This window comes from Hypomesus nipponensis, chromosome 5 (assembly GCF_054491055.1).
Source record: "Hypomesus nipponensis isolate SF chromosome 5, ASM5449105v1, whole genome shotgun sequence".
NCBI lineage: Eukaryota > Metazoa > Chordata > Actinopteri > Osmeriformes > Osmeridae > Hypomesus > Hypomesus nipponensis.
The window spans coordinates 3,696,907-3,714,457 of record NC_140365.1 but is presented as its reverse complement, the minus strand read 5'-3'; the positions used below and the strand labels follow the sequence as shown (position 1 = coordinate 3,714,457).

Here is a 17,551-nt window from a genome sequence, read left to right as displayed (position 1 = left end):
TGGCGACAAGATCCAATCTGTCAAAAGAATGGCAAGTACCTTATGAATATGAAATACGGGAAAGGGTAATGATGTATATGGGTGTAATAATGTATATCGATTAACCGTTTGAAATACATAGTCTCTAAATAGTTGCAAGTTTACGGTTAGATCAAGTCTCATTCCCCTTTGGACTCATTTAACCAGTGTAAGATTAGATGTACCTTGAGGGCATTGGATCTTGATAGAATGTAATTTTTTTCCAGAGCTTTTGAGGGTTTAGTTAGACAATAAAAGCCCCCTCGTTACTGGTTTGAAACTGTAGTAGCCTGTGCACGTTAAGAAATACATTTGTAAGGAAATATCTAAGAAAGGTGCGTTGTCTGAGTCCCACTGCTGAAAATGCTATTTAAACATGAGATAATAAGCTCTGGGAAACCAAGGTCATTCTTGGTTTCACTTATTGGTTTCCAAAACGCTTTTATTAAAAATGAACCGTACAAGTTAGTATGTAAAAAGGTTGAGGAGTGATCGGTACGGCAGTGACTTGGTGTAATGTGACACTGACCTCTGGTAATCATCCTTCAATCAACTTCAATGTGAAACTGAAAGTAAGAGGTCTGTAGAAAGTGGGGATATTCCCTGTGCATACTAATGATTTCTTCTAAATCATAGTTAACACAGGAAGATGGGGTAGGATAAGGGCAGTGAAACAATATGTAGGCCCAATGATAGTGGAATGATTCTCACCATTGTTGCTTCTTGTTTGGTTTCTGTTACTAAACCAAAAACATAAGTGACAAAAAAACTCTACACAACAGACAACTGATGAAAGCATCTATCAATCAATGCCTTGTGCTGAAGTAGTCCAGCTAGTTTTAGTATTTGTATACAACACAGAATGCATCAGAATGCATCTTCATTTACATTAAAATGTGAACAAAGAAAGATATGAGAAGCACATAAGAAAAGACCCATTAAATCAACAATTATTGTTTCAGATATTCATCATTTATTTATTCAATTCATTTTCTTATATTTTACATGGACAATGTGAACAGATTCTCGGTCATTTCAACACCTTGATAATTCATTTACTGTAACAGGAATGTGACTATTCGTTGGCTGTGTGTGGTCAGTGGGACAGACACGGCAGTGGCCTACAGAACTGACAGGCAGTCAGTTGAAACACTGGCTGTCAATTCATAGGTCATCACCCTGCGCCCCTGAGCTCTCATTTAGCCACAGCACCATTCGACACACTTAACAAACACTTCCGTAATATACACTCCTTCTGTTGTTGTTGTAGAAACACAAATTGTGTTGTGTGAAATAACAACTGTAAACGTAGGTCAACTTTTCTCAATACAGTTTCTTTAAAATATGACACGGAAGCTTGAGAAAATGAGCTGAATAAACAGGAGGTGTTTTTCATATTACACAAAAACAATGGAAAAAGTCAGTGGCTTGTGTTGACCCTCTGCAGGTAACAGCATCTCCACTGGAACAGAAGCCATCTTCCACATGGAGTTGCTGTTACACCCAGAGAGCACCAGTTTGTCACCTGTGCCTCACAGCTAACTCTGCCTCCTACAGGCCACTAACAGCACTGCATCCATGACTACGTGCACACACAGACACAACACCTGCCGCAAACAGACAACATATATTTTGCATGTGCCAGGCAAATAGTGTTGTGTTGCCTCTTTGGTGAAAGAATACTATTCAGTTGTTTCAGCCGGTGGCATGAGGTCATACGATGATCTTTACCTGAAGGATAGAAGAAGAAAAAAAAACAGGAAACACAAATGAGTCACAACATTGGAATTATGAGGTTAAGTTAGGATTCTGACCCAGTGGCTGTCATTTGGGACATGTGAGTTGCCAGCTACTGCAATTGACTTTGACCCGTCCCCTCCCCACTCCCATCTTTATGGTTGGCCATAGAAGCCATCATAGCACACAATCTTCCAACAGAACGACCAAAGGGCCAAGGCCTGTCTAGATAACACCGTTTTTATGGTGGTTGTCAACACAAGGGTGCTTAGCAGAGAACGAACACACATTGGGTGTGTCTAGTTGGTTAACCATTATGTTCCTTTTTCTCCAACTCGGTTGCATTCGGTTTTCATATGCATTGTCCCTCATGGTCTGTGAGTCTGTTATTCATTGCTTTTTATTCGACATGACATGATCACGCTGTAATAAGTATCCCTCTGGTATCTCTGAAGACTTTGCCTGGTAATAAACTTCTTACCATCTCCTCCATATCTCGGAAACAATAAAGCCATTTAAAAAGGGGGATGATGTGGTCCCTTAAATCTGCTGTTATCACCCTTTTATCTTAAACAGCATTTTCTAAAAAGTTTAAATTCCAACATGTACTGTTGTATGTGGTTTTTGGAAAACCCTGATTCTAGTAGTTAGGAAAACCACAAGTTTTCCTTGGTTATTGATAGACCTATTTCATTGCCATGATCAATCTTCATAGTTCTACATAACAGAAACTGCATAGCAACCCAACCTGTTGATTAGAATTCAAACACTAATGAACATAATATATAGAAATTATTTTAAATCAATATTATCCAGCAATCTGCCTCCTTTCTCCCTCTTTTATAGGCACACACACACACACACTCCACCCTCTCAGTGTTTTTTGTAGCAATCAGATGAGCGGTAACAGCTAAAACATATCATTCAGTGGCAATTGCATGGCAGTTTTTTGACCATGTTGTGCAGGCCAAACTGAGGAAGAGTCATGCTCGTTTGTATTTCTGAATCAGTATAAACGTATAACGGTTTGGAGTTTTCACAGCGCTTTTCTGCCCTGACATTAGTTTGCACATTCATCTGATGAATCCTAGCTGTAGTCATCTCTGCTCCTACAGACCCACATCTACATCATGTCTAGAAAGTGAGGGTTCAGCTCAGTGGTTAGAGCACTTGACTGCCAATCAATTGGTCGCAGGTTCAAATTCTCCTTTTTACTGTACAGCTCTTTGGATAAAAGTGTCTGCTTACTGGCTACATTATCTTCACAGTTCCTGTTGCTCTTCAGCACACTTAAGGAGAGAACGAGCTGGAAGCTGAGGTCTGGTTGACAATGGGAGTTTCACTGACGGCGGTGGAGAGGGACAATAGTGGAGCTGTACTCACCTTCAGACGAGGGCCCAGGCGGAGGGTTTGGAGGGGTTGGCTTTTCGATGTTTGCAAGAACAAGACATGCCAGAGAGCAGCAGTACCAGGGCCACAGACGTGAAAACACAGAGGACAAGACAAGAGACGACGAAAGACAAAGAAGGGAACAGACGAGTCTGGAAGGCAGAACAAGTTTAGGGTGCTGTTGTCGGCAACGCAATGGCAGAGAGGGTGAGCTGCCAGTTTAAGTGATCTGGAGTTAGAGTAAGGTTAATCATTCACTCCCAGTCAATATTTAACTGGCACAACGCCCTGCCCCTCCATCCAACATCCTGATACCACATTGACTGACACACAAGGTAGGGCCAGGGTGCAAACCTAACACTTTCTTCCCTTACAAACTATGAATGGTGAATCAATGTTCTATACTGTCAACATACAACAAACATAGCTGTAGACAGATATAAGGTCCACTCGCTGTAAAGTGCTTTCCTATCATTTGTTGTCACATTTCGTTTGATAATGATTCAATCCCCTGAACAGGTCCCATACAGGGTCAACCCTGACTCATCATAAGTAGTGATTTGTCATCACAGCCATGCAGTGTGCTTAGTGTAAGGGTCTGGACACCGCTCTCTTGAACTGTGAACCAAGTGAATACACAATTTATTAAGATTCTCATGCATAAACGGTAATGAGATTACAGTATTACATAAAAGTACAAATTCTGCTAAATAATCTTTTCTGCTCTTATTTTAGGTGTTTGCACCTGATCTGTGTAACAGTTTATAAAGGTGATTATTACCTTCAACCCTACACTCCCTAACACATGTACACACACACACACACACACAGGTGCATACACTATCTCTATCAGTCACAGGGTCCTTATTACTGGAATAAGCAAAGATGAAATTCAGTGAGATAAGGCAGAAGGCAATAGTGCAAAAGTAAGATCAAGACACTGGACTTTCAACACTGAACAAATACGTTTATTAGAGTATAATAAAAATGCCTTTTGATGTGTGTGTGTGTGTGTGTGTAAATGATTGCTGAAAATCAGGGTTAACAGGTACAAGGTTTGAATCATTACAGTGATATCTAATACCAATGTGTGGTGTGGTTGTGGGGTGACTTACACAGGACCCTGCACCTGACCTTAGCTAAGCTCTTACAGCAAAACACTGTCTGCCCCTGAGCTTAACCACTTGAGTTATGAGGCGTAAGGGCAAGGTACAAATCCACCAACACGTCCTCTTGCCTCTGCAACGAATTATCACCTCTCACATCAACATCAAAACCTTAACATTTTCTAAATTTGTATTGTTTCAACATGTTGGGAGGGGGGTAAACGGAAGTTACTTTTTGTTTACAGTAACAACAGTAAAATCCGTCACTTTCAGTTCATGAAATAAAGACTCACGTCTTCTGCATCCTCGCCCATACAAACTCTTTCTTATCTCAGCCGGTCAAAGGAAGGTGTGTTTCAGTGTGCAGAGTCCATTTTCTCTGGAAAGCCAAGCACAGGCAGGTTTGACATCATCTACGTAAGGTCTCAGACACACCCATCACACGCTACCCCTGAATCTGAGCATTTCGATCGCATGACCGCCGTATGAAATGCTAATTCAGTTGACTTTGCTTGAAATGGCGCCGTACAGTAATACTTGGCAACATTTAATCAAACATGATCATATAGCTTGGCTTAGAACAACACATTCTTACTTTCTCTATATTGTATAGATTACTTTTTATAAACTGTATGATGCTGCCAACCATTGTCAGTGGTCATTTGGATTAATACATCCATAAGATTATCAGATAGACTAATATCCAATCTTCAGTAGAGGGCAGCAGAACAAAGAAGAAAAAAAATGTTAATTATGACAACAAAAAATCATTTTACGCACACACGCAAACAGAAATGACTAATGATAGAATCAAACTGAAGCATTTTGCCAACTCTGTCAGGGTCGAAATAACTGTGGCTTAAAGAAAGAAACAAGTCAACTTGTATAAAATAGAATACCAGTAGTTTATTATGTTGTAGCTAATACACTTCTCAACATTACATAATATCACATTCAATACAAGGTTACTTTTGTGAACATTTCAGATTACATACATTTTATCTTTGGAAAACAAAGTATTGTATGGATCAAATATTTAATGAAGATAGTTAAATGAGCAAACTAAGTTGATAGTGATACAATGTGTCGCATGTAAAGAATAATCATTGTTTAGCCCACGTTCATATCTTCATCTCCTGTCTCAGAGATCACAGTTCTCTCTTTTTCCATGCTCTGTCACTTCTGGACCACTTTTCTTTTCTTCTTGGTAATCTTCTCTACTCTTTTCTTCTTGGTAATCTTTTCCACACATTCTGCAGTCTCCATCTCCTCTCCTTTCCTTTTCTCTGGCTTCTCCTGAACCTTCTCCATGGCGTTCCACACTTCCTCGTCCTCAGCCTCCTCCTTCACCTCCTCCACATCACCTGGCTCTCCAGAGCCCCCCAGCTGGAGAACACAAAACAGAAGCTATTTCAATCGCTTTGTAATCGGTGATCATTACTACACATTAGTAATGTCACACTTGGCACGTTAATTATATTTATCATGCGTGTGGCCCAGAGCACAACCTGGGGGACTACATTCAGTATTGGTCAAACTCACATGATACATGATTGTGAGCATTAAAAGCCTTTTTTTAAATGGAATGTAAAAAAAAAATCAACAGACTCCTAAGAGCCTGATTCCCAGCCTGACTCTGACTTCCCTACCTCGAGATCTCGGCTGGACAGGAGCACACAGTTGAGTCGTGACTTCAAATACACCTGCGAACGAGATGGAGGAGGTGAGAACCACTTATCACAGCACATCATTATAAACAACAGCTGAGAAGGTGGCATTTCTCAGGCCCCTTCGCTTTCTTTACTTCAAGTGTGCTTGAATGAGCTCTTTGAGTGAGTGTGTGTGTATGTGTATGTGTGTGTGTGTGTGTGCGTGTGTGCATGTAAGTGAGAGTGAGTGTGTGTGTGTGTGTATACCTTGTGTTGTAGAGAACTATCCTCCAGGCTGTGTACCCTTAGAAAGCGATCCAAACCGCAGGAAGCCACCAGAGGGAGAGAGGGGTGGCACTGCAGCCCCCGCACCCCCCCTGCCAGCCCCTTTAGACACCTACGCACCAGCCCTGCAGCGCATGGAGGGGGGAGAGGGCGGGGAGTGGGAGGGGGGTTACACAACAAAAACACGTTATAGTCTGGGAGTCAAGCAGACTCTCTCTCACACACACACACAGAGTCTAGATGCAGTAGGTAGGAACCCTGAACAACAGCAAAAATATGTTTATCTTTTAAGGAAATGTCCACATTAGATGTGGTGCACACCAAAAAATAACTGGGGGTAAAATAAAAACAAACATAAAACTACTAACTTAACAACATAACATGAAGTAATAAGCAGCTATAATCGTGTTGCCTTCATTCACCTTTCCGCAGATCCAGAATGGCTATATGCCCCTGTGTGTTGCCCACCACAACACTGTGCTGGTTGGCGGGCAGGGACAGGGCTGTGAGAGGGTACTCCCCAAACTGAGCCTCCAGGACTGGACGCCTCTGAGGGGAGGACGGGTCGTACACTCGCACCTAGCGCACAGGAAACACGACTATGGGACTGCACACAAGGCTAGTTACTACTTTTGGAGTCAGGTGGCTGAGCGGTTAGGGAATCGGACAAGCAATCTGAAGGTTGCCGGATCGATTCCCCACCGTGCCAAATGACGTTGTGTCCTTGGGCAAGGCACCCTACTTGCCTCGGGGGAATGTCCCTGTACGTACTATAAGTCGCTCTGGATAAGAGCGTCTGCTAAATATGTAAATGTAATGTAGTTAGACTACCATCAGATGAATGAAAGAGAGACCAAGAGATAGAAATAAAGAGAGGCAGAGACAGAGAGGGAAGGAGAAAGAGAGATAAGTACCGACCTGGTGGTGACCTGTGCAGGTGACAATCTTGTCAGAGTTTGGAATGAAAGCCACGTCTCTGACCCATTCCGGAACTCGTAAGTCCAACCAGTCGTTACGCACCTGACAAGGTAAAACACAAAACTTTATTAACTATCACAGACGTCAGGCTGTGATGAAAACATGACTTCTTCTAAAACAAAACCAGACTACGCAGAATAGTGGCTCACGTGACAAAACACAATAGGTCAGGGGGGCTATCAAAAAAAAAAAGAGGTAAGAGGACAAACAGGTGACGCCTGAGGAGTTGGTGTGAACGCTCACATTCTTCGAGGTGAATATGGTTGCGTCGGGTCTCTCCAAGTCCCACACCTTCAGGCCATTATCCTTCCCCCCCGTGGCCACCTGGTGGCGCTGTGAAGGGTTCTGACGCATCCGACACACATTCTTCCCGGCGTTGATTTCTACCTGGATACAGAGCACCAGGTGGAACCTTAACTAGATCTCAAGGTGAAGAGGGATTGTAATTGATGTGACACAGTCAGTCACTCACTGTGTCGGTGCTTCCTTCCTTCCACACCCTCAGCAGTCCCGACTCCACACACGTGATCAGAGAACTGCGCGGACAGACAAGAGTTTAACCATTAATCCTTTACATAAACAGATATACATACCAGACCTCACAGTACAATACTCCAGTGGTTCTCAATCCTGGTCCTCGGGACCCCCTGCCCTGCATGTTTTAGATATTTTCCTGCTCCAACACACCTGATTCAAATAAATGGGCCTGATAACGACCAATTAATTTAAATCAGGTGTGTTTGAGGAGGGAAACATCTAAAACAAGCAGGGGGTCCCGAGGACCAGGATTGAGAACCACTGCTATACTCAGTATACCCCATCTCCATGCTCTACCACTGAGCTATACCCATCCCCATGCTCTACCACTGAGCTATACCCATCCCCATGTTCTACCACTGAGCTATACCCATCCCCATGCTCAACCATCGAGCTATACCCATCCCCATGCTCTACCACTGAGCTATACCCATCACCATGCTCTACCACTGAGCTATACCCATCCCCATGCTCTACCACTGAGCGAGACCCGTTACACAAACAATATCTGACAATATATCAAAATAGGAAATCTTTTAGTCCCTAATACCAGTATAGGCGGAGGTCATAGACCGACACTGGAGTGTCACATGCCCATACCTGTCTGTCACAGCAAGTCCCGTGAACCTGCCCTGGCCGATGTCCCCACACTGCCTCGTCTCGGTAAAGATTCCTTTCTCGGTGCTGAACGTTTTCACCGTACCATTCACCGAGCCCACCAACACCTGGAGGAAACGGTGTTATCACCTGGCGTTCACTTAGATGTGTCCGTCATCCACTTGGATGATCCACTGGTTTGGTTTTAACAGCAAGCTCTGACTACTGAGCAGTAGGTGTTCACTTCACACACACTTGTAGAACATTTACACACACACACACGCACACCAACCTCGGTCTCTTGTTGGTCACCCCAGCACAGCGCGCACACCTCCTGGTCTCGGCTCAGACAACTCATCTCACAGAAATTGAAAGCCTGTTTTTTGGATAGGCTGACACCTGTAGAAGAAAAACAGTATTTTGTGTATGTAGTCCTGTTGCCAGTGCCATAAGAAGGGATAACAAGCAAAAGCAAAATTGCATAAAATGGGCCCTAAGATACATGAAACTGCTCGATTTATCTAGCTAGTAAAGTTAAAAACATGTCGTTTATTAAAAAGTCCAGCGTCAATACGAACTCTGTAGGCAACCCACGTGTAACATCTGGTAGACTTTGTGTCTTGCAACAAAACTAACACAGCATTTCTGGAAGAATACGTTGTTTTACCTTTCAAAATCCCTGTTTCCGATCCCACCCATATTGAACACACTTGACTTCTGTCTGCCATGGCAGAAAAGGTAGCGCTAGTTTGTAATAATAGTAGCTAGCTCTATAGCTAACAACAAAACGATTGCACGTTGCAGTGTGCCTGTAATGGTCTCCGAAAGGGTACAATGCGAACATGAATTTAGGTTCCGACCCTGCAATGTTTAGTGAGGACTATGTTTACGGTCATCAAATTACAGCGATGGACCAAAAATACGAATGTAGATGAAGTAATATTTAATAAATTAATAGCAAATAAGCCTTTCCAACCGTCTGCTTCTGTTACTGCCTACGTGAATTACTACACATATTCAACGTAGTCTAATACTTAGGCTTGGCTATTTAAATACTCCTTATTAATGGGGATGAACGAACTTGCATTTTACTGTTAACTGAAAAAAACCTTTGTTCCTTCATAAAACCATGCAGCAGAGGGTGCCCTTGAGCTTTAAACAATACGATTATTTGAAGGCAGTTACAAAGAATCTCACAAAACTGAATGTCTATGTCTATGAACATAAAAGCGGCAACGAGTTGCACCACAGACGTTATAGAGGGAAATGTAGGGCAGAGAGAGAGGGGAGGACATGGCCTGGGCTAGAATCAAACCTGGGCCCCTGTAGTCAGGCCTTAACCTTCGTGGTACGCTCTGTAACCCTTGAGACACTGATGCATCCTATCCTTACTGCTTGTACCATCTGTGGCTTATGGGGGAGATGAGAGGCAGACACAATGTGGCCCTCAATTAGGAAGGAAAAATGTGGACTTGATGCGGAGGATCCATGATGAGATGATGAAGTTGTGGTGAGGGTAGAAGGTGACCTAGGAGAAAGAGGCAATCACAAAGCCAGTGGGATCTAAACCCAGAACCCAGGGAATTATCGTTTTGACGGTTAAGGGAATCCTCTGAGAATGTTAGGGCCAGAGAAAGTGACAAAGGAATGGGAAAATGTTTCAGGTAGCCTGAAATTAATTTGTGTAGTGAAGGTAAATAAATGAAGCAATCAACAACACTGAGTCATACAAGGCCAATTCTTGGTTTTCTGTAAGCGACGGACTAACAAGGTACGCACATCATGAGAAAAGCAGGAAAGAGATATGCAGAGGAGACATGAATACATAGAGAGAGAGAGAGACAGAGAGAGAGAACACAAGGAGGGAGGGAGAGAGACAGAGAGAGAGAGAGAGAGAGCTAGAGGAGAGAGGGAGAGAGACAGAGAGAGGGAGGGGTAGATAGAGACAAACAAGGGGAAGCCGACGAAAAAAAGAAAAGATTCCGAGCTTCCCCTGCCCCCCCCTCATCCATCTCTGGGGAACGAGGGATTACGACAACGGATAAAAGCAAGGGGAGAGGGGCAGAGGGGCAGAGAGAAAGAGACTGAGGGAAATACTGTTGAATGTGCTTGATCGTCTTTTTACCTCTTTTAAACACACTGTAACATCTAGCAGAGTCAGAGAGGAAGAAGAAGAAGAGGAGGAACATTAGGGAGAATGTTTCTAGATCTGTCTTCAGAATCGTTTTCTTCTTTTTTTAGAGGAAGAGTGAAAATATAAGGGGAAGCTTTGGAAAAAAGAGAACAGGGAAGGGGAGGGTGAGGGACAGGAGGAAGAGGGGAATTAATTAACTTAGAGACTTCTAAGGGCTGTGGACATTTTCTATCTTGAGAACGGGACTCGTTCCAAAATAAGAACAAAAACATCACTCAGCATCTAAACTGTTGATTTTCTGGCTTTTTTTCACCCTGAAACTGAGCAATGAAAAGCACGCACGCATGAAGAAGTGAGATGGACGCGACTGAGATAGATAGTGAGAGGCAAAGCAGAGAATTCTGACATGGTGTCGACCCAAATTGACAGAGACAGCGTGGGGAGAGGAGAGAGTGGGATGTTTAGTGTCAGAGGCATCTACTACCACATGCAGGTACACTCGACTCACTTTTGAAATCTATTTAAATAAACAGCATTATCATCCCCATCATTCTCATCATCCTCGCCATCATAGGTCATCATTTTCAGGATCATAAGCCATCCATAATGTTCCCATCTTTTATCATTTCCTCCAGACACCGTCAGCAAGGGGAGACTGTAATTTCTGTCTCCTCCATTGATGACTTTGCCAATAAGGAAATATCTGGAAAACTTCAATATTAACTGTAGTTGTTGGATTTGACGCCTTCATCATTTGAGTGATTTGACTCTTTTGAGTTATTTTAAGTGCGTATTTGATTCATGTGTAGATTGATGATCTGTGTGCATATTACAAATCAACAACTATAATTGTGAGATCATTCTTTTCTGCCTCATGGATGCAATGAAAAGTTTTTTAATAATAACCAGCTCTCATTTGAATAGACATAAATGTAAATGGTATTGTACTATCTGTCTGGTCAATATACTGTATAACTGCTGAAATAAAATAGTTTACAAAATGCCATAGTCCTTATCTCACTGTTTAGCTTACCGCAAATGTTTACATACGAAAAATATGTAAAATATGATAAAAAAATAAATGCCATCATGGTATATAATTGGTTTCCAGCAAGTGATTGATTGCAAATCACTGTACCCTCTAACTACTGAATAATCACGAGTCATTTCATCTCTCGCCTCATAGAAAACGTTTATCACTTGCAATCAGGGACAGCCTTTGTTTCTGTGCTTGGGCATGTCAGCAAAGTACTCTGCTGATGTGTTACTATGAACAAGGTGTTTAGCGTCTGTCCAGGGGGCAGGTTATAGAGAGGGGGAGGGGTCCACCGTTAAGCCAGCCAGTCTCTGCCTAGAGGGGCCACGGGAACCGGAGCTCAGCGGTGTCTGCTTCCCTCATCGACCACCTTTCCAGTCCACACAAGGCAGAGCGACGGTTTAAAACGCCAGAGAAACGTCTCCTGCCGCTCGTGACACGAGAGAGACGGAGGAACCTTAGAAGAAGGGAGGAGAGAAACCTAGAAACCTGTGACGACCCACGCGGAGGCTGCCTCCGGTCGCGGAGTAAGGGGTCTCCCATCCTCTGGGAAGGAGGGAGAGGACCAGCCAGGGGCCTCCAGTGGAGGAGAAAGCCATAAAGAGAGAGAGAGTTGGGGAAAGTTCCCCGTCTCTCTTTCGACCCGTCCTCTCGCCAGGCTGGCTGGAACAGACATGGCCTTCACCTTTGCTGCCTTCTGCTACATGCTCACCCTCGTGCTGTGTGCTGCGCTCATCTTCTTCGTCATATGGCAGGTGAGTCGTCTCTAACGATGATTCCTTCAATGGAAGTCCAACAGGCTGAAGTAAACACACACACACATACAGTACCGCACACGCAACACTAGTGCACGCACAAATACGCAGACGTGAGGGCGAGAAAGACGAGTGAAAAAAGCTGAAATGACAGTTAGGAATTCTTAATGTGGATGTGATGTTCGTATGTTGAAAAAAGACACGACAGAGATGTGCACGGTCACTGCCAACTTCTGTCTTAAGTGGAGCACATCCGTGTCTCTGCAAAATCATGAATGGAATTTTCAACAGACGTCACGGGAGATCCGAGCTCTATTAGTATTCCGTGTTCATGTCTGTGGTCTGTCTGTAAACAAACACACACACACACACACTCACTCACACAAGCCTGTTGCTCTCAGTTTTAGACACCTGACAACTGGGATTATTTTTAGGGGGAAAAAATGGTTTTATCAGGTTGTTATTTGTGGGCTACAGGCTTGAATTGGTTTGTATTGACTAATGAATTGATTAAGTGGGTGAGTCAGTCAGTGGGAAAATGTGTCTATGGAAGATGGATGGGGGGAAGGAAGGAGTCTCTGTGTGTGTGTGAGAGCATGTCAGCAAAGAACCATGTTATTGAAAATGCTTATCAAAATATAATTTGTTCCACCCCTTCCCCCCATCTGCCGCTATCCGTGGTTCGCGCCCCCTATCTATGCGTGGCTCTAAACCAATCGGATGGCTTGTTCGCTTCTATAGTAACCATGGTGCCGGCTGAGGGGCTCGTCACCATGGAAACTGCATCTGTTTACAACAGAGAGAAGGGAAATGGAGAAGGGGGAGTGAAATTCTGTAGACCATGGGAGAGGAGGGAAAGGAAAAATATGTTTTGTTTAGAACAAAACACAGCTGTAGGGATTGGAACTGATCAATAAAACATTGGAGAGGAGCGGAGTGGGGAGGAGAGAGGGGAGAAGTGGAGAGGAGCGGAGTGGAGAGGAGAGAGGGGAGAAGTGGAGAGGAGCGGAGTGGAGAGGAGAGAGGGGAGAAGAGGCCATATGACGTCTAAATCAATAATGTACATACAGAAATCTAGTAAGACTTAAAGACAAGTCAAGCGATGGAAAAATCTGTGTGACAGCCAACTGTAGATGATCCCTTCTGATCTGAAATGCAAATAACAGCAAAGGTTACCCCATTGCATTTCTTTCAGATAATTGCATTTGATGAGCTGCGTACCGACTTCAAGAACCCCATCGATCAGAGCAACCCTACCAGAGCGGTAAGATCTCTCTCCCAAAGAGACCGGTTCAGTTCTGCAGAGCGTGACCCAGTTCTGTATATCCACCCAGCTCAGAGGCAACTGCCACTCAGCTGTGAACACCATGGACACAGATCCAGGACTCTGTCACACACACACACACACACACACAAACACTCTACAAAACACAGATTCAAACAAGGAATCAAGATTCCTTTGGATTATGTCATCCTGTCAGTTTGATCTCAGCTTTAGTCAGTCTCACGCTGAACTGTCATCTCCCCTGGTCTGGCTTCTTGCTCTTGTCTCATGTGAAGACATTTTTCTTCCTCTTCACTTTCCAGAGGGAAAGAATCCTGAACATTGAAAGAATCTGTAATCTCCTTCGAAAGGTAAGTACAGCAGGGGTAGCTCTGGACTTGGTTCGCCCACACAAACACAAATACACACACACACACACATACAAATAGAAACACACACACACACACAGGCACATCTGCATGCAAACACATACAGACAGGCACACACACACACACACACACACAGTCATTGACCTGAGAATGAGACATAAGGGCATAATAGTACTTTGAACGCATTTCACTGTGAGCCTATTTTGAGGACTGTGACAGATTGATGCATATCTTTCCCTTCTATCGGCAGCCTACCTTCTTCACACACACACACACACACACACAGACACACACACACACAGTATAATTAACTCTCTGCACTGCCAGCTCCCTCCATCATTTCCTCTGTCGGTGTTAATGGACAAGATGTGGAGCCAGAAAAAGAACAGGGAAGGAACACCTGGAGGCTTTTATGAAAATTACGTCCGAAATCACTTCCACCCTATCTAAAATTGCACTTTTGTGGGTGTGCGTGGGTGTGTTTGTGGGTGTGCGTGAGTGCGGATATGTGGGTGTGTGTGAGTGCATATATGTGTGTGTGTGTGTGAGTGCATATATGTGTGTGTGTGTGTGAATGTGTTTATGGGTGTGTGTGTGTGTGTTTATGGGTGTGTGTGTGTGTGTTTATGGGTGTGTGTGTGTGTGTGTGTGTTTATGGGTGTGTGTGTGTGTGTTTATGGGTGTGTGTGTGTGTGTGTGTATTTGCATTTGCGCTCTCTGACCTGTTGCTGTCCTTCCCAGCTGGTGGTCCCAGAGTACTCCATCCATGGCCTGTTCTGCCTGATGTTCATGTGTGCTGGAGAGTGGGTCACTCTGGGCCTCAACATTCCTCTGCTCTTCTACCATCTCTGGAGGTAGGACTCATCACTCCTCTGAGTCTTGGCTCCATACGCAACATGTATGTATACATATACTGTATATATAATACATTTATTGTATAGGCTATATATATATATATCATAAATGTATTGTATAGGCTCGATTCACATATTATATGAGTATGTTTTAAAGGTTCAATCTACAGTATTTCAAAATTTGGTTCAACCGTATACTACAGTACTGAACGTAGGTTCAAGATACCATACCACATATATATGTGTCAGATATTGATCACAGGTTTAGCTGGCGCAGCATTAGTCTTCCACTCAGAGGCCCTCCTCTCTCCCCAAGGTTCTTCCACCGCCCGGCGGATGGGTCAGAGGTCATGTACGACCCAGTCAGCGTTATGAACTCAGACATCCTCAACTATTGCCAGAAGGAGTCCTGGTGTAAGCTGGGTTTCTACCTGCTCTCCTTCTTCTACTACCTGTACAGGTGAGAACACCTCCATTCAGTATCAATGTCTTTTTGGAGAAAGGAAACTGTTAAATGACTCAAATGCAAAGTCAAACGTAATGTATCGTCGACCTTTCGTAACATTACATTTGTATTCATTTAGTACAGTGGTTCTCAACCCTGTCCTCAGGGATCCCCTGTCCTGCTTGTTTTAGATGTTTCCCTGCTCCAACACAGCTGATTCAAATGCATGTTCGTTACCAGGCTTCTACAGAGCTAGATAACGACCCTTTTATTGGAATCAGGCGTGTTGGAGCAGGGAAACATCTAAAACATGCAGGACAGGGGGTGCCTGAGGACAGGGTTGAGAACCACTGATATAGTAGATGATTTTATTGAAAGAGACAAAATAGTGCACAATGGAAAGAAATCAGGATAGAAACAAACAGAACAGCTTAAAGTACAAAGTACAAAATTAAGTATTTTGTTGGGCAGAGTCAAGGAAATGTTTGTTTCAACAACCTTTCACATGGTGTCTTCAGTAGGCCATTTTCACTTGTGACTTGGATTATAATCTGATTGAGCTGTTCTGTAACTGGCCAATAAAATGTCATTTAAAAAGGCTTCACTGATGTTCCTGAAGTCAGGACAGTCATTCACACTGTCTTCTTCTTCTCCTCCTGTCCATCTATGTGTCTGCCCTCCTCGTGAGAAGTATGGTCTACGCCTTGGTGAGCTTCTAAACGAAACACCAAGAGAGAACTGAAGGAAGAGTGAAGAGAGCAGGGAAAGAGCGAAAGAAAGAGCAAGAAACACTTTTTTTTTTTTACCCGTCCGCATCCAGTTTCTCTCCATCCATTCTTCAGTTCCCCTCGGTGATTCATCCACATCGAACCTCTAGAGGGAACGACTCGGATGAAGATCTGAGAACGTTGGGTAGAGGCGATATGTGGAGTGAGACTGCTGACTCAGTCCAGACATGTACGTAGACGGGGGCTGGAATACGGCAGAAACCCAGGAGGATGGAAGTGAGACGCAGACAGACAGCACGCCTCTCTGCTACAGTGGTATTTGTGTTGCCTTTATTCGACCGTAACGTTCCTCAAGGGCTGCGAGCGTCCTGGACCGTTCCTGGTGGCGCAGTTCTTCAACTGTGAACCCAAACACTTGTGTTTTAACTCGCTTCTTAGTTCAGATGTTACAGATTGGAAACATGACACTACCTTCACAATAAACCAATAGATCATATCAGTATTAGAAAATACAAAAGTTCAACATTCATCTTGAACTTTTTGTGAATCATTTGGTATTTCAATCTATTTAGTTGTTTGAGTCCGAAATAGACAGCCAAAGCTTATCAATACAATATAACCAGAAATACCATGATTCCATGCCATAGGTTTCTGTGTATTTATTGTTTTAGCCACCAGTATAAAAGTGGCGCAGCTTTGAAAATCTCCACATTTACATGTTCAGCCAAATTCTCAGTGCAGGAAAACCAATCAAACGAGTTGAGGACATAATGAAACCGTCACACTGTCTGACTGGATGCAAGAGATCCAGTAAGCTTCTGCACACCACGGGCACCCCCGAGCGCTTTCACAAGCAGCGTTTCTCTGAGTCACAGCCCTATCTCTCAAACCCCAGCCCTGGCCAAAGGGACAACAGACGTTTTTCTCTCCAAGATAAATATTCAGGAATTACAGGAATATTTTGGCTGTGGGCGAGGTGTGAGGGGTGAAGGGAGAGTAAGGGGGCTGAGGGTGCTTGAGTAGTCAGCGTTTGTCTGTCAAGGGGAGGAAGGGCTGATGTTGCCTAGGCTTTCCAAAGAGCTCCTAGCTCCGTGAAGAGACTATAGACAGAGAGCCACCCTCTTCACAGCTCTGACAACAGACGAGATGTTTTCTCTCTGAAAAGCAATTTCAAATTAACAGCAATGTAATGTCGTTCACGGAGACGTCGAAAACCCGGAGGGTCGTACGAATGGGAAACTACCTTGCGTGTTAAAAGTGGGTGTAGCAGAAAGCACAATAATGTTGATAATAATGGCGATGACGATGAAAATGATTGTGACTTGCTGATTGTGACTCAATGACGACTTTGTCACGAACATTAGAACTTATAGCTATAGGTGTCATACAATGGCACCGACACAACTGTGCTTTATTCTTAAGTGTAACATTATCACAACATGGGAGTGCTGAGTTCATGGCAAAGCTTTGGTTCCACTGGGGGTTATACCGCCTCACTGCTAATCTTGTTCATAATTTGCTCTGTGTGTAGATAAATTCGGTCTCGTGTGATTTAAACCTCAGTAGAGAGAGTTGCACAGTATCATCCAACATCGTAGAACTGTGTGAGAACTTGTTTGTCATAGGCTGGTCATAATTGTAGTGATTGTG

General features: G+C 43.6%; 2 protein-coding genes and 1 long non-coding RNA gene across 3 annotated transcripts; 1 reads left to right on the top strand and 2 right to left on the bottom strand.

The window, feature by feature from the left end:
- Nucleotides 1-5,131: 5,131 nt before the first annotated feature.
- wdr74 (WD repeat domain 74) lies at nt 5,132-9,118 on the bottom strand. The gene is made up of 10 exons (XM_084698335.1): nt 8,964-9,118; nt 8,589-8,695; nt 8,300-8,424; nt 7,635-7,698; nt 7,406-7,549; nt 7,103-7,204; nt 6,607-6,763; nt 6,167-6,309; nt 5,900-5,953; nt 5,132-5,636 (listed from the first exon to the last, which is right to left on the bottom strand). Exons 1-10 carry the CDS (start codon nt 9,022-9,024, stop codon nt 5,427-5,429), a joined length of 1,167 nt encoding a protein of 388 aa, XP_084554461.1. The 5' UTR covers nt 9,025-9,118; the 3' UTR covers nt 5,132-5,426.
- A 2,742-nt stretch (nt 9,119-11,860) lies between these two features.
- cnih2 (cornichon family AMPA receptor auxiliary protein 2) lies at nt 11,861-15,983 on the top strand. Its single transcript, XM_084698831.1, has 6 exons — nt 11,861-12,221; nt 13,417-13,485; nt 13,809-13,856; nt 14,616-14,728; nt 15,045-15,188; nt 15,865-15,983. The coding sequence occupies exons 1-6, from the start codon at nt 12,141-12,143 to the stop codon at nt 15,890-15,892; spliced, it is 483 nt and encodes a 160-aa protein (XP_084554957.1). The 5' UTR covers nt 11,861-12,140; the 3' UTR covers nt 15,893-15,983.
- Nucleotides 15,105-16,060, bottom strand: LOC146287854 (uncharacterized). The gene is made up of 3 exons (XR_014755231.1): nt 15,980-16,060; nt 15,672-15,911; nt 15,105-15,180 (listed from the first exon to the last, which is right to left on the bottom strand). It is a non-coding gene; the product is annotated as an uncharacterized LOC146287854 (long non-coding RNA).
- Nucleotides 16,061-17,551: the final 1,491 nt, after the last annotated feature.